At 35.9% G+C, this 18,234-nt stretch overlaps 3 protein-coding genes and 1 non-coding gene across 11 annotated transcripts in view; 2 read left to right on the top strand and 2 right to left on the bottom strand.

Moving 5' to 3' along the window:
- Positions 1 to 2,723, bottom strand: part of LOC133531951 (LIM and SH3 domain protein Lasp) — a 45,375-nt gene extending 42,652 nt beyond the window's left edge. Inside the window, exon 1 of one of the 2 annotated variants that reach the window (XM_061870402.1) lies at positions 2,348 to 2,723. In XM_061870402.1, coding sequence (XP_061726386.1) covers positions 2,348 to 2,416 — 69 coding nt within the window. In that variant the 5' untranslated portion in view covers positions 2,417 to 2,723. The remainder of the gene's footprint in view (positions 1 to 2,347) is intronic. The other variant, XM_061870401.1, reaches the window with a different exon arrangement.
- A 319-nt stretch (positions 2,724 to 3,042) lies between these two features.
- LOC133531949 (coiled-coil domain-containing protein 13) lies at positions 3,043 to 5,796 on the bottom strand. The gene is made up of 6 exons (XM_061870395.1): positions 5,444 to 5,796; positions 5,137 to 5,354; positions 4,665 to 4,902; positions 4,420 to 4,590; positions 4,056 to 4,274; positions 3,043 to 3,890 (listed from the first exon to the last, which is right to left on the bottom strand). The coding sequence occupies exons 1-6, from the start codon at positions 5,645 to 5,647 to the stop codon at positions 3,093 to 3,095; spliced, it is 1,848 nt and encodes a 615-aa protein (XP_061726379.1). The 5' UTR covers positions 5,648 to 5,796; the 3' UTR covers positions 3,043 to 3,092.
- A 103-nt stretch (positions 5,797 to 5,899) lies between these two features.
- The window catches only part of LOC133531948 (WD repeat-containing protein 7), a 163,443-nt gene continuing 151,108 nt past the window's right edge, over positions 5,900 to 18,234 (top strand). For 4 of the 7 annotated variants that reach the window (XM_061870388.1, XM_061870391.1, XM_061870389.1 and 1 more), the window contains exons 1-7: positions 5,900 to 6,057; positions 8,982 to 9,222; positions 10,238 to 10,351; positions 10,787 to 10,930; positions 11,304 to 11,369; positions 11,683 to 11,845; positions 12,762 to 12,894. In XM_061870388.1, coding sequence (XP_061726372.1) covers positions 8,989 to 9,222; positions 10,238 to 10,351; positions 10,787 to 10,930; positions 11,304 to 11,369; positions 11,683 to 11,845; positions 12,762 to 12,894 — 854 coding nt within the window. In that variant the 5' untranslated portion in view covers positions 5,900 to 6,057; positions 8,982 to 8,988. The remainder of the gene's footprint in view (positions 6,058 to 8,981; positions 9,223 to 10,237; positions 10,352 to 10,786; positions 10,931 to 11,303; positions 11,370 to 11,682; positions 11,846 to 12,761; positions 12,895 to 18,234) is intronic. The other 3 variants (XM_061870390.1, XM_061870394.1, XM_061870392.1) reach the window with 1 other exon arrangement.
- Positions 12,584 to 12,656, top strand: Trnad-auc (transfer RNA aspartic acid (anticodon AUC)). Its single transcript has one exon. It is a non-coding gene; the product is annotated as a tRNA-Asp (tRNA).

Here is an 18,234-nt window from a genome sequence, read left to right as displayed (position 1 = left end):
ATTCTATAAACATGTTATTCATAGAAATATAATGAATATAATGATGTTATTATTAATTTATTTAAGCTTTGTTCTCACACATCCATTTAAAAATTGACTTTCCTTTTGTTATATTTCCATGATGTTGTGATTCCTTGAAAAAAACCCTCCTCCATCTTCCATTTCTCTTTGTCTTCGGCAGTATTCTCCCAATTCCTCCCTGCAATTACTATGATGTCATCAACCCATCTCTTTTTTTGTCTTCCTTTGGTTGTTTGAATAGTCCACCCGAAAATGCCTTGCCCGAGTCTGTGTTTCCGTATGAGTACAATCTGAATCTCTTCAAGGCTAGAGTAAATAGGTATCTCATAGGTAAGCGTGCTCCACCGTAGACCGCATCATCACTTACCATCAGGTGTGATCGTGGTCAAACGCCTGCCTAATCTCCATAAAAATAAAAATAAAAACCTCTTGCCTTGGTATCTAGCCAAATGTCCAGCCCATCCCCATTTTTGTCAAGTCAAGTTACCCATAAACATGTTATAGAATATACATAATTATCTTCTGCCCACAACTTCGTCTGTGTGGAATGATAATGATGTTTGATAAAAACTCAAAAACTTTCCTATGTCAATTCTCCATACTAAATTTTATCTAAATTGTTTTAGCTGTTTAAGCATGAAGAAGTAACAGACACACAGACACTTAATTTTGCATTTACAATATTAATAGAAATGGAAACGCATCAAAATCATGTAGCTGCAAAAATGTAATTGTGATGTGCACCTGAAAACTAGGGTTCTGTGTAAGGTATCATATACCCTTGTATAACTTGTTTAAAATAGATAAGAAATTAATTATTTTTGAGTACTTTAACACAGCAGACTGTACCATGCTAAAAGCTAGATGCATATGCAACATACAGTATTAGTTGATTGAAAAATTATGTTCAAGTACTGTCTGACCAATCAATTCTGTATAGGGGCTGGGGGCTATAAACATGTTAGTCTAATCTAATTGCTACATATGAAATAAGTAGGTTTTTATTACATTTAAAGCTTCCACAGACCTAGCAACAAATGGCATGCAATGTAGATAATTGCTGGCTAAGTAGGTGCAACAAATTCAATCAATCAATCAAATGCCGAAATGTATTGCAAATCACATACGATTATTAGTTATTAGCAATGTGATTATCGGTGAGGTTATTAGGAAAGGCCATTAGCAAAGGTAAGTCGCTTAGTGACAGTGAAGGATTTTAATACAATAGTATATTACGATGCAAGTACGAAAAGTAGGAAATTTGCAACAAGTGGCGATAAATAAAGCACGACCAAGGGAGGTCCGGGGAAGGACATAAGATATCTAGTTTTTATCTATCATCATTAACCCGGATTAAGTCGGGGACAAAAAAGTAGCGGCCAGCAGCTATGAGGACTAAGGTATGAGAGTTTTAACCCTTAAAACAACACAAATCCTGGAAGGTTGCGAGTTCACACCTCTGCTATTAAGAATGTTGTCAATTTAAAGGATAATGAAGTATTGTTATAATTTTATGCTGCGTTTCATAATATTGAGATTATATATGTACTTACTAACAAGACATTTTATATTTACTTCCATAGATACTTCTATTTAGATGTTATAAGTAAAGGAAAGTTAACAATTAAAGCAAGATGACAACACCTTCATTTTGCAATGTAACAACGGCATCTTATCTTTTAATAACAAAGTACATATAATTTGATTTATATCAGAATTTTGTCACTGATGGTGATAAGGTATGATAACAATATCACAACAGCCTGCACTAAATGCGCGATGTATATGAAATTGTATGTGTGATAAAATATTTAACCCAACCTACCTAAACCAAGATAATCAACATAGTTTTGGACCATAAATAGATTGATTAAAGCCTATAGTTGGGTGGTTTTGGTAACAAAAGTGTGAATTTATTTATTTTAGAATTCTTATTTTACGCGACCAAGGCTTCAGCACAATCAGCCACTGTGAATTAAAGGATCAGTACATTTGAATACAATAGATAAAGAATGTGACACAAGGTCATGCTTATAAATAAGGACTCTAATTAGGTAAAAAGGTCGACGCATTCATATATGGCATTATGACCGGCCGACAATGATATCAGCGGCAATTTAATAATTTAATGACTCACTAGCAGTATAAATTGGTGTGCCGTGACCCGTATGATTCCCTCTACAACAAAAATGAACTAAAAGTTATGTCCTTTATATAGGATAGAAAGTTTAGAAAGTGAATAAAGACATTAATAAGTGTAAACAACGCGTGACGGCATAATAATTGATACAGTGCTAATTTTCATAAGGAATGCAGTGAAAATTACCTTGTCCAAACATTTCAACTCCTCAGTCGGGTAAACTGTTTTCTCACACCTCGCGCAAGTTTTATTCATTTTGAATGTATTTTACACACAAACACACCACTGTCAAGTTATCACTAGTATTAACAGAGCAACACAAGTTTTACACGTTTTACGAAGTTTTGAATTCACTTTGTATCAAAAAACACTCACGAGCACGAAATATCGTAGCATCCCCGAGCGCGCATGACAAAAAATGATAAATGGCGGCGGGTAGTGTTGCCCACCTGAGAGTATAAATTCTACTATTGTAGAAAAAAAACTATTACTACCAATCCAAAAGTTCAGGCCTCTACAGACCTTGTGACAACTTGCATGCAATTTAAAAATAAATGTAAGATCTGTATTTACTTTTATTCAACTTTCCGTCTTGTTTTGCCATAATTGTCACCGATGACCGCATGATATTTGCGGAACTTAGTCTATCGATTGTAATTTGCTTTGTTAGTCACTAGAAAAAAAACATGAAATTTAAATTTTATATGGAGGATTGACCCTTAGGACTTACGTTTTTCAAATTTGCCGCTTTTCTCTACTGACGGAAATGGCTTGCCAAACTATATGTATACTTAGCCAGCAATTATCTAAAATCGCATGTCATTTGTTCAAAACGTCTCTAGAAGCCTTATATAATACATATGGATTAAAATTATGAAAGGTGAAAATAAAAATAATGTATTCAAATACTGTAGTAAAAACAAATAATATTTTACGAACATACACATTTCTCCTTCTGTAATACCGCCAAAGCTTCATTAAATAATTGCTTAGACGTTTGAATCATTTCCGTTAAATTATTGCAATCCTCTTGTTTTTCTTCTTCGATCATTTTTAACTTGTCTTCCATAATCTTTAATTTTTCGTCAGCAAGTTCTAATTTGTACTTCAGCTCATCTTTATCAAGAAGTTCGTATTCTTCATTTGTCACAGTGGTTTCATAAATTGTACTTTCACTAATTTTGTCTGTTGTAGATAAAGTCATAGATGGTTTCTTAGAAACAGAAGGATGAGCTCCTAACGCAAGCGTTTCAGACACTGGTTCAGTCTTTAAAGAAACCTTCGATGCACGAGAGCCCTTCCTTGTATCTCTATAACCTTTTATTTCAATCTCCATCATATTGATTCTTTTTTCTAACTTTCGTTTTTTCACTCTCAATTTCCTATGATCTGCTTCAAGTTCATCCCATTTACGTCTCTCCTCTGATAATCTATCGTTTAAAGTTTTCACTAGATCTGACAGCTTTTTGATTTCATTATCAGTTGCTGTTTTCATTGGTGTGAAAAATACACTTTGGAGGGAACACTCTTCGTAACGCAGGAGTTGAATGCGAAGTTCTTCAATTTTGGCAGCTTTCTCTGTCGATTGTTTTCTAAGGGCATCTATTTTGGCTTCGGTATTTTTTATTAGTTTTTTATATTCTTCTATCTCGCCATTCATTTTGTTTAGTTTTGTAGTATTTTCTTTTAATATTTCCTGGTAGTATAGCTCGAGATTCTTAATTTGATTCTGAAAATATATACATTTTATTGTATCTTTAGATTACCCTATATGCTATGTCACACACACATAGCCTTAGTAATGAAAAAAACATCTACTGAAATTAAAACTACTTATGATGAACAATACCTGTATATTCTGTATAGGATTTCGCATATAAAATATTGAACTCACTCTCTGTTCGTTAATAAGCAAATCGTCATGATTGCTCTTTTCGATAAACGTCTGCATCTTCTGCCGGATAGCTGTGGAGTCACATTCTAAGTTTCGCACTCTGCACCTCGCTCCGTCCAATTTCTTCTTCATCTCTTGGTTCTCTTCTTTAAGACTCTCAAGATCTTTCATAGCTTGGTCGACCTCTTTTTTTCGTTTCATCTCTATTTCCCGTATGACCTGAAAATTACATAAGGCAAAAAAAATCTTAAGGTAAAAAGCAGGAAAAAAAACCGCAAATAATTTTCCAGAACACAATAATATTAATTTCTGGTAACATGATAGTTGTTTTGATTAAAAATAATTACTAAAGGCCAAATCTCACATTGCTTTGATCCTTCTTCCTAGCGTCAATTAAATCCTTATGTTTGCCATTCAATTTCTCTTCTAATTCAACAATCCGTTTTTGCAACAGGAGAATCTGTTGTGCTCTTCCCTTCCATCCGGCCATGTCGTTCTGCAGCTCTTTAATACTTGTGAATTTGTCGCCCAATTCCTAAAAATTCAAAATAAAATGATTTTGCTCTGAATTTTATAGACCGAACCCCAATCCGTTGATAAAACGAATACCTGCTGCAGTATCTTAGTAGCGAGCAATATTTCATTTTTCAATTCAAGATTTCTGTTCTTGCTTTCGTATAGTTTTTTGTTGACACCAGCGAGTTTATTATTTAAATCCTTCAACTCATCAGGATTAATATCTACGGGTTCATCTTTGCAGAGACAAACATTAAGTTTTTCGTTTTCTTTGCTGAGTATATCCAATTGCAGTATTTTTCTTTCTAAAGCAGAGTTTTTGGTTTTATACCTACGGAAATAGGAGTGCTTCATTAGGGACACAGCTTTTTTTAATACCACGACGGTGGCAAGCAAGCATACGGCCCGCCTGATGGTAAGCAGTCACCGCAGCCTATGGACGCCTGCAACTCCAGAGGTGTTACATGCGCGTTTCCGAATCTTTAAAAATCGGTACACTCCTTTTTTGAAGAACCTCATACAGTTGGTGTAGAACTAAAAGAATATGAGTGGGACTAGTACTAACCCTTCCAATTCGGCTACAAGATGACGGTTTTGTTTGCACAAGTCAGCGATTTTTGCACTGATAATACCGGCCGATTTAGACGAGATGGCGGGCCCAGTGCCAGATATAATATCCCGGATACGCTGATTGAGGTCCACGACAGTTCTATTTAGTTCTTTGATTTCAGTGTCTTTTGAAAACACCAGCTTTCGAAGTTCGTTATTCTCACATGTCATCACCTGAAGCAAGAAATATCCAAAAGTAAATATGCAGAGAAAGTAGGTGTTGCTTGTTAACCTAACCATTTCATTTTATTGTTTACACAAACCTTTAGCTGTTCAATAAGGTGTGCGTTTAACTCAGGCGGATATAATACATCATCAGGATCTGGGTTGTCTAACGCAGCCAACATTTTGAGCTTCATCTCATCAGTTTCATCTATTTTACTCGCCAACTCTCCTAATTTATCGCCTTTGGTGGTAGTCTTGGCGCTTGTTACTTGAGATGCCGAAATAAGTTTTCCTTTATTCATTTTGTGGACGCCAGGTAATTATTTTCTATCTATCTACAATCAGTAAATAACATATATTTTCTATATATCTCGTCAATATTGAACGACTATGTTGAAGGCGTCAAATATGACATGTTTCTAATTTTGAATTTTTACATTTATGACACTTTGGATTTGAACCCCACGCTTTATGACGGTATAGTTTTTCGGAACGCACCCAATATTTGGTGATTTAGCAAGACTACCAACGTACCAAAACTAACTGTCATGCAGCTGCCTGTCAGCTGCTTGCAATCTTAAAATTTATAATCGGAGTTTTTAATTGAAAATATTAAATTTTCTACTTCCTGATAACTTCTATTGTGGTTTAAATGGATGACAATTGAGTGGGGTGCATATTATTAGTGCTTATCGGTGCCTAAACATCGACGGTACGTATAAACATAAGATAAATCAATACGTCCTTGCGAAGTACTTGTGACTTATTCTGCTAGATCTCACGTCTTATCGTTTTGTTATACAAACAAAACGTTTTCATGGGTAATTAAGTTGGATATTTCCATGTCTAAGAGTAGTGAGAAATAAGCTTATTCTACCTATTACGTTATGTTAATATGTATATACATTTAGCATACACTAAAGTTGAACTATAGTTGTTGCTGTGTTCTGATATTCAAATAAGAGTTTTGTATATTAGATGATGATTAGAAGTTGATAAGATGGCATTGCGTACTATATGTACATAGTAATTTGTGTTTGCAATGTGGATTTAAATCGCATTGCTGCTTTTTCTGAGAAGGAAAAAACATGCAGACAGGGAAATTCCATAATACTGTTTACAGTGTTACGGGTTATTTTTTGTAGAAGTGGCAATAAATGTTTATACTGTCTCCAGTTACCTAGAAATACAGTAGGTAGACAGTTAGGATAGTGTGCTAGAAGACTAGAAGTACAGAACCTTTACCAATTATCCTAAAGTGACAGCATAGTGTATAACTGAACTAATGTAAGAGCTTGAATAATGACCAAACATCTGGTTATGAAGGGTAAAATTAACATGTTCACTGCAGTAGGTCGAAAGACCACATGCAAGGTATAGTTCATTACAAATTACACTAATTGCCGAAGCAACATGGTAAAGGATAGGAATGGAGTTCCTATATCAATCAATCCATTTACTTCTGGTCATAGTAGGCCCATATAGTTTGTTAGTAGTTACTTATACTAGATTATACATTCACATTATTCAAAATAAAATTGAAATAAAAATAAAACAATATCATATTAAATGTTCAAAGATTCAAGAATATTGCGCTCAGAACAATATCTTGTGCACCCTGGTTTATCCGTAATAAAGAAATACATGACTACCTACATATACCAACCATCAAAGAGGAAGTAAATAGGTTCTCAAAGAAATATAAGGAAAGGCTCACAAATCATGAGAACGAACTTGCCGGAGACCTATTAAACGACAACAGTAACATCACAAGACTCAAAAGGTAGCAGATCTTGGAACTAGACCAGAGAGAATAACCCACCCCCTGTTTTCACATAAAGGAATGGTGGTTAATGGACCACCACCTGGAAAAATACATTTTTTAGATACATAGATACAATCTGATTATGGCTAAGAAAGCCGATGGCAGATGAGAGTAAAAAAAAACAAAAAAAAATGAAAAAATTAAATGTTAATAAGCTAAATGACTTAACAATGTCTTTACCCTGTACTAGTGATTGCTCCAAGTATTGTTTGTAAAAGTAGTCGTCTGTTAAAAAATATGACTAACAAGCAAAATAATTACTCAATTTATTTCTTTATTTTAAGAAAATTTGTAACTTATCATCATATTTTTATTTATTTATTTAATCTTTATTGCACAAAAGAAAAACAATCTTATAGTACAAAAGGCGGACTTAATGCCACAAGGCATTCAAAGATTGGACAGGTTTACAATTTTTTTACCTTACTAATAGACACTGTGTGTGCTTGTTTAGGGTCTGCCATCTCACTGAGAAAATAATTCACGCTTCTAAGCAGGTGCTGCCCCCTACACTAAACTCTAGCTCTATTTCGCATAGTAGGGTCTGCCATCTCGGGGCTTAAATCTGAAAAATCAGACAAGGGTAAGTCGGACTCGCCCACCGAGGGCTCCGTACTTTTTAGTATTTGTTGTTATAGCGGAAACAGAAATACATCATCTGTGAAAATTTCAACTGTCTAACTATCACGGCGCTTGGAAGACCTGGATGCCAAGCGCCATCTCCGTAAGACGCGACCGAGGCCCTCGTATACCAATACCTACAACCCAGCTGGCCAGCTTCATTGCGCACCATGTGATCGCATTTTCAAAACCAAATTTGGCTTTGCAAGTCATATTAGAGCATTCCATGTTTCCGAATAAAAACAGTTGAAGGAGTCGCCGTCCTCGGATACGGCGAGGAAGTACTATATATATATGAGATACAGCCTGGTGACAGACGGGCGGACGGACAGACAGCGGAGTCTTAGTAATAGGGTCCCCTTTTACCCATTGGGTATGGTATCCTAAAAATGGAAACCTGACATAATGCTTCGCGTCAATGAATACTTGAATAGGCGGCTTCTGTCGCTCCCTATAATTAAAATATATCTCTGGCTAAACAGCAATATACGGGACTAAGGGCCTATGCATATCGCGTTTTTATAACGCGCCGTTGACGCGCTTTTGTATCGATACACATGCGTTTCGCACGCAATTCAGACGCAGCTTGTAGACCTTTGCACACTGCTTGCTAGCAAGCAGCTTGTTTTTGTTTGTAGACTTCTATTAGAGCTAATGCATACCGCGTTTTTTTAACGCACCGTCGACCCGCGTTTCTATCAATACACCGTAAAAAGATGCACAGGACGCGCGTTAATCGATCCAAACGCACATTTGTAACGCGACAAACGCAAACAAACTGCTTCGAGGAATGAAAAACGCGGTGTACAATGGCCTTAAACATTAACATTTTGATTGATTTTAGAATTTAGAATAAGTTACTATAACAAACATTCTAATAAGACTTTACTATAATAAAAATACTAAAAAAAGGAATTAATTATAATAGGTACTCCCTACTTGTCATTTAATTTTACCGCCATAAATCCAATGTCTGACCTGACCGTATTCAAGTTGCCAGATCAGAGGACTCAAATATCGGAATAAGTTTGTAAAGTGCTATGAACCTTACTACCCACTCTCCAAAAATATATTTTGCTGGGAAATTTGTATCTAGACAAACAAAATGTTGATAGAACCCCAATAAGCAACTCTTGACCTTAGAAAATAAATAATATCCAAAATTTACCATATTTTTATTGCATTTTCAGCATCACCATGCCAGGCACAAATCTCATAGTACCCGTTGTGCTCTGGGGCAAGTACGCCCCAACCCACTGTGTCTCAGCCGTATACCTGTCCAGAGACCAGAAGACCCTTGTCACGGGCTGCTATGACGGCCAGATCTGCATATGGGCAGTGGATCCGGAGTCGTTGAAGATGACGCCTCGCTGCTTGCTCGTGGGGCACACCGCTCCGGTTACTTGTTTGTCCAGAGCTTCAATAATTCAGGTATAGGCATCGACACGCCCCAGCTTCGCACGGGTTACACAATTCCTTGGGTTGAATCCTTGGTAATGCCACAGTGTGAAAAGTAACAGTGAGCCGACGCCTTTGATGTTTGCGTAAATGCCGAGACCGCTCAAGGTCACCGTACCTACATAGGGTTGTCACAGACTTACACAACTGCCCAAAAGAGTAGGGTACCTAATGTTTTTAGGTTTCATGTATGTATGTGTACTAATTTTACAAATAGCGTCCATTTTGGAAATATAGATGGCGGACGTCACTTTTTTGAAAAAGTTGACATGTTTTCTAGGTTTTGGGGGTGTAGATTTCAAAAATGGCATCCATTTTGGAATTGAAGATGGCGGACGTAAATTTTTGAAGAAGTCGTCATGGGTGTCGTTTTCTGGGTTTTTGGGGGTGTAAATTTAAAAAATGGCATCTATTTTTACTTGCATTATTATTACTATGCATTATTTCTTAGACTGGTAACACTGTCACCTCGGTCCGCCGGGGTCTCTTCCAGAAGTTGTCGGCAACATCAAGGGTCTGCTAGGCTTCTTAGTAGAGTAGGGTTGGCAAGAGTAGTGCCGACAACCCACCACGCAAAATAGGCGCGATAATATTACGTAGAGTTGCGGAAACCAAGCCCGTGAATACCTATATCCTATTGTAGCCCTGTGTGAGTTGTATATACAGTCAAGTGCAAAAATATGTATCGAAAGAATTGTCTCATAAATATGGTACTACACTCTTATTACACTGGAATAAGATGTATTTTTGAGTAAGATGTGTACACCTATATTTTTACACTTGACTGTATACCTTAGCGTGATTTGACAAAATAAAACTTAGTTAACCTGTTCTGAATAAAAGAATATGTCAGTTTATATCATCTTCACGTAAACAATTACAATAATAGCTCACTTTTTATGATGCTATCAACCATTTTACTCATATTAGTCGTGAATAAAATCATGCTTTACAACTGATTCTAAGCAAATTGTATTACTTTTTTCAGGATAATAACTTCATTGTGAGCTCTTCCGAGGCCGGGGAGATGTGCACCTGGGATCTCGTAGATGGAAAGTGCCGTGAGAGTGTTAAACTTTCTCAGATACACACTAATATACAGGTACGTAATTCTTGGGTTTAACAAGACTTTTAAAATTAAGGTTGCAGGTTTGAACAACAACTTATTTCCCCAATTTTATTTATTCTCGTCTCAGTCGTATACTCTTGTTAGAGTAATCGTGGTCATTGCGGTCGTTGTACGGCCTTTTTCATTGTTTCCGCCATGCTTCTATATGTAATGTCTGCCGCACAGATGTAAAGGTGACCCGGTGAGAGCTTGCACTTGATCGGTCCATTGCATTGAGGGCCGCAATCTAGGTCTTATGCCATCCACTTTGCCCTGAACAACCAGCCTCTCCATTGCGTCTTCCCTGCTTTTTTATTACATACAATAAAATTTTGCGAATGCTTTACGGTTGACAGGCGGTTTGGTGCCAACCACCCTTACTCAGACGATATCGTGGGCAGTAGCTATTTATAATATTCGTTTTTTTAGGCATACCACATGTGCAACAGCGACGACTTAAGGCTGTTCTGCAACGGCTACTACGCAGAGATTCTGATCATGGACCCGTTCTCCTTGGAGATCCTGTTTTCGCTCAGCTCCAAGATGAACCCGGACTGGATATCTGCATTGCATGTAAGAAATGCAGTCTTTATTTTAAATTAAATAAGCCTTTATTCCATATAAGAAATACTTGTAAATACAAATGTAAATATTTAGTAAGATATATTCTATGTTTATATTATAAAATGTCTCTTAGTGTGGTGTGCCTGTCAGCTCTGGCCTCTTCCAACTCTTTGCAGCAATACTCTGAAGTCAACAGAGAAAAAAATTACACCGTGTAGATAAAGGAATGTTGACACGCGTAAAGTCGTGCTAGATATTGTATCTGCAAATTTGACAGCTAAAGTAGCTGTCATTTTACTGTAGCTAATTTGGAATGAGAGTATGAGGAACAGAGTATGAGGCAGTGCCAATAGTAATAATAAAGTTGTACATTTTTTTTTAGGTGCTCCGACCATCTTCGAGGAAAGACGACGTCGTTTTGGCTATTTCGATTACTGGAACAGTTAAAGTAAGTCCCTAACCATTTTTTTTGTTATAAACTGATCGGCGATTGGCCCTGGTCACAACTGATGGAAAGTGAAGACAGGGCCTAAGATGTAGCTCACAGGTTCAGTAGTAGCCTATTCACTCTTGCCTTAAAGAGACCGAGGTCATATTTTAAGGCATGATACAGATTTATTTGAAGTTAGACCGTAACGGTGTGGGTTAAAGTTCAAATTTGACGTTTCGGAACATATACGATCCTATATACTCTAAATTCATTACGCGATATAATGTTTACATACATTTATTTCATTATAAAGTATTATTTTCATCCACAGGTATGGTCCCTCTTAGGCCACGAAAACAAGCAATCCGAGCCGATATACGAAAACGAGTCGAAACAGATCCGCTGTCTCAACGCGTTATCACTCAACTGCTGTGCTTACAACCAGCGGACAGTGCTCATTGTGTGTGCGAAGTATTGTCAGATATACGATGCCGGTAAGTGTTTAGTTAGACTAGTGGTTGATTCAAAATCTAGTAATCTGTGGACGATGGTGTTGGTCTCATAGTTTTTTATTCTTTGTATTCTATTTCTGTGTCTAAACGTGTGTGTTACTGTTTTTTGTCCCAAAAAAAAAACTATTCAATGGAGATTTGCTTCTTCTGTTACTCACCTGTTTTGCTTAAAACGTTCGGACAGTACTTATTGTGTGTCCTGTACTGTACTGTCAGATTGATGACGCTGGTAATAGTACATCACTATAGAGGCCGGCAACTCCTTTTCACGCCGAGGTATGTATAGTTATTTTCTCAAACATGCAATGAAAAAAGTAATTTAGTTATGCAGACATCTTTATAGGGCTGTATTTCCTAAACCGTGCGTTTAATAATAATAAAAAAAAAGTTAAAAATAGTATTTTATGCAATCGTGATATAATAGAGAGGTTTTCAGTCGAGTACCGTGTTTTGCTGAGTTGCCTAAGTAAGGTAAGAAATAAGTAAGGGACGCGCATCTAACTCCTCTGGTTAAAACAAAAAAGTATTACTTTGCTTATAAGTGCGGAAAAGCAAAGTAATATTTTTTAATTTTTAACAAGCAGAAACGTCTGCGAACGATGCTATTAAGCTTTTTTTTTGGAACTCCGGTAGCCGTCTAAGAAGTGTAACGTTCTTACGGTAGATGTCGCTACGGTCCCTTAGACCCATATGGTGGAAAATTTGCTGCCTATGGATGAGGTCTTGGTGGCTCAGTTGGCAGAGCGCTGGAGTATCGATCCAGAGGCCGTGAGTTCAAGTCTCACCCAAGACAGTAATTTTTCCACTTTAGAATGTAATATTTTTTGTTGTTTTCCATCGACGTAGTATAAAAAATATCAGTTTTTCTTCAGTATATGTCTATTTAAAAAAAATCCAGGTGATTTCTCCGTTCTCTGCTCGATCCAAGCGCCGACGGGCGAGCGCTGGATGTCGGGCGACTTCCTGGCGCCCGACCGCGTGCTGGCGTGGTCCACGGAGGGCAAGGGCTACCTCTACCGGCTGCCCGCCAAGTACGTACACTGTGGACGGCCTAAACTTTCATGGGATATGGGGGATGGGCCATGGTGACGGCTGGTAGCAAAGAGAATTTGAAATAGAGGTGTATTGGCAAATAAAATTTTGTAGCCACGTAAATTTACTGTCATCTTCCATTTGACTTTGATCCTTATTCTTTCATTGATATGTGTTAAATTTGTTAAATATCAAAGTGGCGCCATCTTACCGGGCACAACCAAAGGTTATGGCGCCATCGCTGGAAACGATGCTGTCATACCTTTGGCCTTTGATCCATTAGGGCTAGATGGCGCCACTTTTTTGACACATATCATTAAAGAATAAGGATCAAAGTCAAAAGGCGTTCTAAAAGTTTTAATCTGGTGTCGAAAGATGGCAGTAAATTTACTGTGGCTACAAAATTTTCTTTGACAATCCACCTCTATTTCAAATTCTCTTTGCTGGTAGAGATAAACCGTTTTAAAATTCTGGGATTTCGCAAAGCTTCTCGCAATAAAGGGTACACAATAATTACATTCACATCTCCTCTCGATACTTAATGGCTATAAAGCCTAATTTTTTCTATAAACCTTAAAAAGGTATTACTTTTTTTGAACCTGTGAGCGCTTTTGTTTTTTTTTTGTGTATGACTCGAAGTAATCTTATGACGTTAGAGCATTTAACTAACTGGTAACGCCTTGTCTGTCATTTTCTGTACAAAAAATTCTGCCAATTTTTGCGGGGGAGGTGCTCGTCAAATGTATATTTGTACGTATAAAAAAACACATGCTTAAAATGCGAAAATAATGCAATTTTATATAAATATGAAGTGTGCTGTATAATTAATTCTACACGCCTAGACTCCTTAACTCAAAAAATCTTTTTAATTTAAGATTAGTAGTTAAGATAGAAAAATACATGTGTTTTTGGTATGAATATGAATAAACAGTTTTTTTTACGTAATGTACAAATAGCCATGTCAGATAAACGACAGTCCATACAATACATATGACCATTGGCCGAGGTTTTCGACAGAGGGGTAAGCTCTTGAAGGCGACTCCGGTTGGCTTAATGTTCTAAGCGTAAAGTTCACCTACGAAACAAAAGTTGGTACTCTTGCCGTGTTTAAGGGCTTTTCGTGTTTTGGAGAGGCGCACATTTTAAAAATGTTTTATCTCTACTAATATTTACTATGGAAGGTCTTTGGGAGATGGGTGGGATGATGAATAAATAAAATATAGAGTTGGTAAAATGGACATGAATTTGGATGAAAATCGCCATGATTCCTAAGACTAAGGCACCGACTCTAAACTTAGAGCACTCAAAAAGATTATCCGTCCATAGGACGGTAATCTAAACTGTACTTAATTTCTGATCCTATCCTTTCTAGTTGTACTAAGATCAATTTTCAAACCTATCTCCCAACGACCTTTCTACGTAACATCGTATTGTCAGCTAACAAGACTTGCTAGACTGACGTACATTCGAGAAGCAAAACCATCGTGTGTAAAGAAATGACGCTTAGCAACGGGAAATCCGTACATTGACCGTGTTTCTATCTCTATTGCACACACGTAATTATATTGCTGTCTCGCCCATGATGCCGACGGTCAATGACGACAATGACACTGTGCGTTCGGGAAAATAGAATTTGAAATATAGGTGGATTATCAAAGAAAATTTTGTAGCCACAGTAAATCTACTGCCATCTTTAGACACATGATTAAAACTTTTAGAACGCTATTTGACTTTGATCCTTATTGTTTCACTGATATGTGTTAAATTGGTTAAATATCAAAAAGTGGCGTCATCTAATAGATCAAAGGCCGTTTCAAGCGATAGCGCCACCACCTTTGGGTTATGCCCGGTAAGATGGGCGGGATGGGGGGATGGGGGGCTTACGGTAATTTCTACTACCTGAAGGTTGTCTGGAAGAGATCGATTTTTAGCGATAAGACCGCCTGTTGTTGCTTAGTTTTTTTATGTTAATTACTGTATTTAATCATGTTTTCGTTGTGCACAATAAAGAATATTATTATTATTATTTTTTGATATTTAACAAATTTAACACATATCAGTGAAAGAATAAGGATCAAAGTAAAATGGCGTTCTAAAAGTTTTAATCATGTGTTGAAAGATGACATTAAATTTAACGTTGCTTCAAAATTTTCTTTGACAATCCAATTTTATTTCAAATACGTTCTGGTGCGGGACAGCAATATAATTATGCGCGTGTGGTAGAGATAGAAACAGGTGGTTCAATGTCCGAAATTCCTCGTGCTAAGCTTTTCTTTAGTAGTTTTGGTTGCGGAGGTATTGGTTTTTGTGTTTCGTTTTAAAGTTGGTGGAAGTGCTGGGATGGAAGATTAATCTCCTATCCCAGCACTTCCACCAACATTTTATACAGGGTGATTCATGAGACGTGAGCTGGACTAAGCCTACACAATCAGTAAATGTTAATGAATCGTTCACCATCATATTTAAGTAAAACAATCACGCTTTTTATCTGTTATTTAACTTTTTCTTAAGGACAAATTTGATTATCTACAATCATGGACACCCTACAACACTTAATTAACAAAGATAAAACCTCTTAACCGTTATGACAGCACTTTGATTATGAAGAAAATAAAATGTCACACTTGAGTGAGATACGATTTTATAAAAGTAACCAGACTCCGATGACATTCAATTTGTTACTTATTATGGATAAAACAAAGAGGGTGACCATAAATATCGTAAATAAAATAAAACTCTTTTTTTTGAACAGTAAAAATTAAATTAACGTTAATCTCACAAATACTGGTACGAAACAGTTGCTGATAATTTACCGAATATGCAGGCTTGATCCTGCTCACGTCTCCTGAATCATCCTGTATATGTTTGATAATTAATATGATTTTATGCAAATTATAAATCAGAGAATCACATTCCCAAGGTTAAAAGGCTACATAGGTACTGACGGGCAACGCACTGCTTAAACCGTTGAAGATAAGACCTTGAAATTTGAAACATATACGGTAACACGAGGAACCCGAAAGATTTAAACAGTGTATTCCTGATCACATTTAAAGAGTAAAATGTCATTTATGCCAGAAGAAATTCTGATTTCGAGTAAAATGTCATTTATTTTCTTCTGGAATTTGCCTAGTGTCAGAGATAATGCCAATAAAAAAAATATCTTCGTATTCCCACTTAGTGCAAAACGCCTTTTTAATGGCGAGGATGAACTTATGGGGCATAGTCTAAATAACCTTATCGATAGATGTCAAAAAGTGACAAGTGTTACTTGTTTTTGCAAAAACTAGGTCTCACGAAAAAAAAAAAACGAAATATTCATTTTAAGTACTAGTTTTACCATTAACATTTACTTTTTATGTAAACTTTAAAAAAAAAAAAGTTTTTTTTTGAAAAGTTTACATAAACTCATATAACACATTTTCATTATTTTGGCCTCAGATATGCGTGATTTAAATCTTTCGGGTTCTTCGTGTTACACCGTGTATATTGTAAAGTCAGGACTCTAAGCACGAATAATTTCGTACATTGACAAGCCTGTTTCTATCCTTATCGCACACGCGTAATTATAATGCTGTCCCGCCCATGATGCCGGCGGACTATGCCATACAGAGCAATATGCGCGTGCGACAGATAAGAACAGGTGAGTCAATGAACGGAATTCTTTGTGCTTAGCGTCCTTACTTTAGCGTCTACTAAGAAAGGATTTTTGGAATTTCTTAGTATTACAGGAAAATAATCGTCAGTATCGTTTGTTGTAATATTTATATATTTAATGTTATGGTACGTCATTTACACTTCGATGGTATTAATATTTAATTATTTATTTTAAATTGAAGCATGATGCGCATTTGTTAATATATCCCTGTTTTTACTTCCTTTTTATTTTACCTCCGCAATTAAAATTACTGAAAAAGTTTTTAAAGTATGGATTTTCACGTTCAATTGGCATGAATCATTAATGCAGCTAAAACAAATACCCATTTTAGATCTCATCAGAGCACAAATGGCCTCTGTGTTTATATTTTATAACATAAACGGCAAATAACACAAATTATATTCGTAATAAAATATACTTATCTTAAATTATTTCATTGTAGTCATACCTACTTTGTTTTAATAACTTTATTTTTTTCTACCTTAGATTTTTTTTTACTTTTATTATGATTTATTTTAGTCTTCTTCTTGAAAACGTTTTTAATCCATGATGTGTACATATATATGTTTAATGCAATTTGTAATTATATTACGAATATGAATTTGTGTTATTTCTGTCGCATTAAAAGGAGCTTACCTTTTATAAAAATTAATCTCATTAAAAACAGTTTGATCATTCTATCGCTAACATGCACGTTTTCAAGAATAATAAGCTCCTTACGTTTCATTAATAACATTTATGACGAAAAATGCTTGAGTCAAATGGCGTTCTGAAAGTTTTAATCATGTGTCGAAAGATGGCAGTAAATTTACTGTGGCTACAAAATTTTCTTTGACAATCCTCCTCTATTTCAAATTTTCTTTGTTATTACCCAATCATGTTGATTTTATACCAACTGTGTACAAAAGTAACAATGATATTATAATTATAGATAAGGCATACCATGATAGAGTTGTTAAGAACTGGAGTCTTTTGAGTCTAAATTTGAAGAACTCCAGTCGTTATTACGCAACTCTGCGCTTATAAAACTTCCGAGTCTTTTAAGTCCCGAGCCGCGTTCTTTATTGAGTGTTTTAAGTGCAACTTAGGACTCGAGTCTTCGAATAAAGACTTCGTCAAAAAATGTATAAGATTTATGTACGCGTAATACAAAGGAAAATTGTAATTTATTAATGATTTGCGCTTAACCCATGAATTTAATGTGGAGACAATGTCTTTAAGAAAATTTTTGTTTCTAATTTGAGAGTTCTCTTTAAAGGGCGCAATTCTTTACAAAAGACTTAGGTTTCGATAAGGACTCTAATTCGACTTAATTACTAGAGTCTGAAAAACTGAGTTGAGTCTTACAACAGAGGACTCATAGGACTTGACTCTTGACCTATACAATAACATAAAGAGCGAAAAAATGCTTCCAACGACACGGCAGCACTTACTAACAATATGTTCATTGTTTGCATATGCCTACATACGCAAAAGGCGTAAACAAGACGGCATAATTAAAAGAATACCTAATTAAAAAAGAGACGACTAATGTTTGTCACTTGCGTGTCAAATATTATATACATGTCAACAAAAGAAAATACATTTAAATCATTGGAAGTAGTCAAAATAAAAAATATGTATATATGTTTAGAATTAAAATTACAATAAAATCGTTATTAACAGTAAATTAAAATTTACA

This window comes from Cydia pomonella, chromosome 26, assembly GCF_033807575.1.
Source record: "Cydia pomonella isolate Wapato2018A chromosome 26, ilCydPomo1, whole genome shotgun sequence".
Classification (NCBI taxonomy): domain Eukaryota; kingdom Metazoa; phylum Arthropoda; class Insecta; order Lepidoptera; family Tortricidae; genus Cydia; species Cydia pomonella.
The sequence above is the reverse complement of the archived record's forward strand: the minus strand, read 5'-3'. Positions and strand labels throughout refer to the sequence as shown.

Excerpts from the sequence above, each read along its gene's own strand:
- LOC133531949 (XM_061870395.1), bottom strand. The coding sequence starts at position 5,647 with ATGAATAAAGGAAAACTTATTTCGGCATCTCAAGTAACAAGCGCCAAG. Across the intron at positions 4,591-4,664 it reads CTACTAAGATACTGCAGCAG|GAATTGGGCGACAAATTCAC; the intron begins GTATTCGTTTTA and ends TTGAATTTTTAG. Across the intron at positions 4,275-4,419 it reads GGAAGAAGGATCAAAGCAAT|GTCATACGGGAAATAGAGAT; the intron begins GTGAGATTTGGC and ends TGTAATTTTCAG.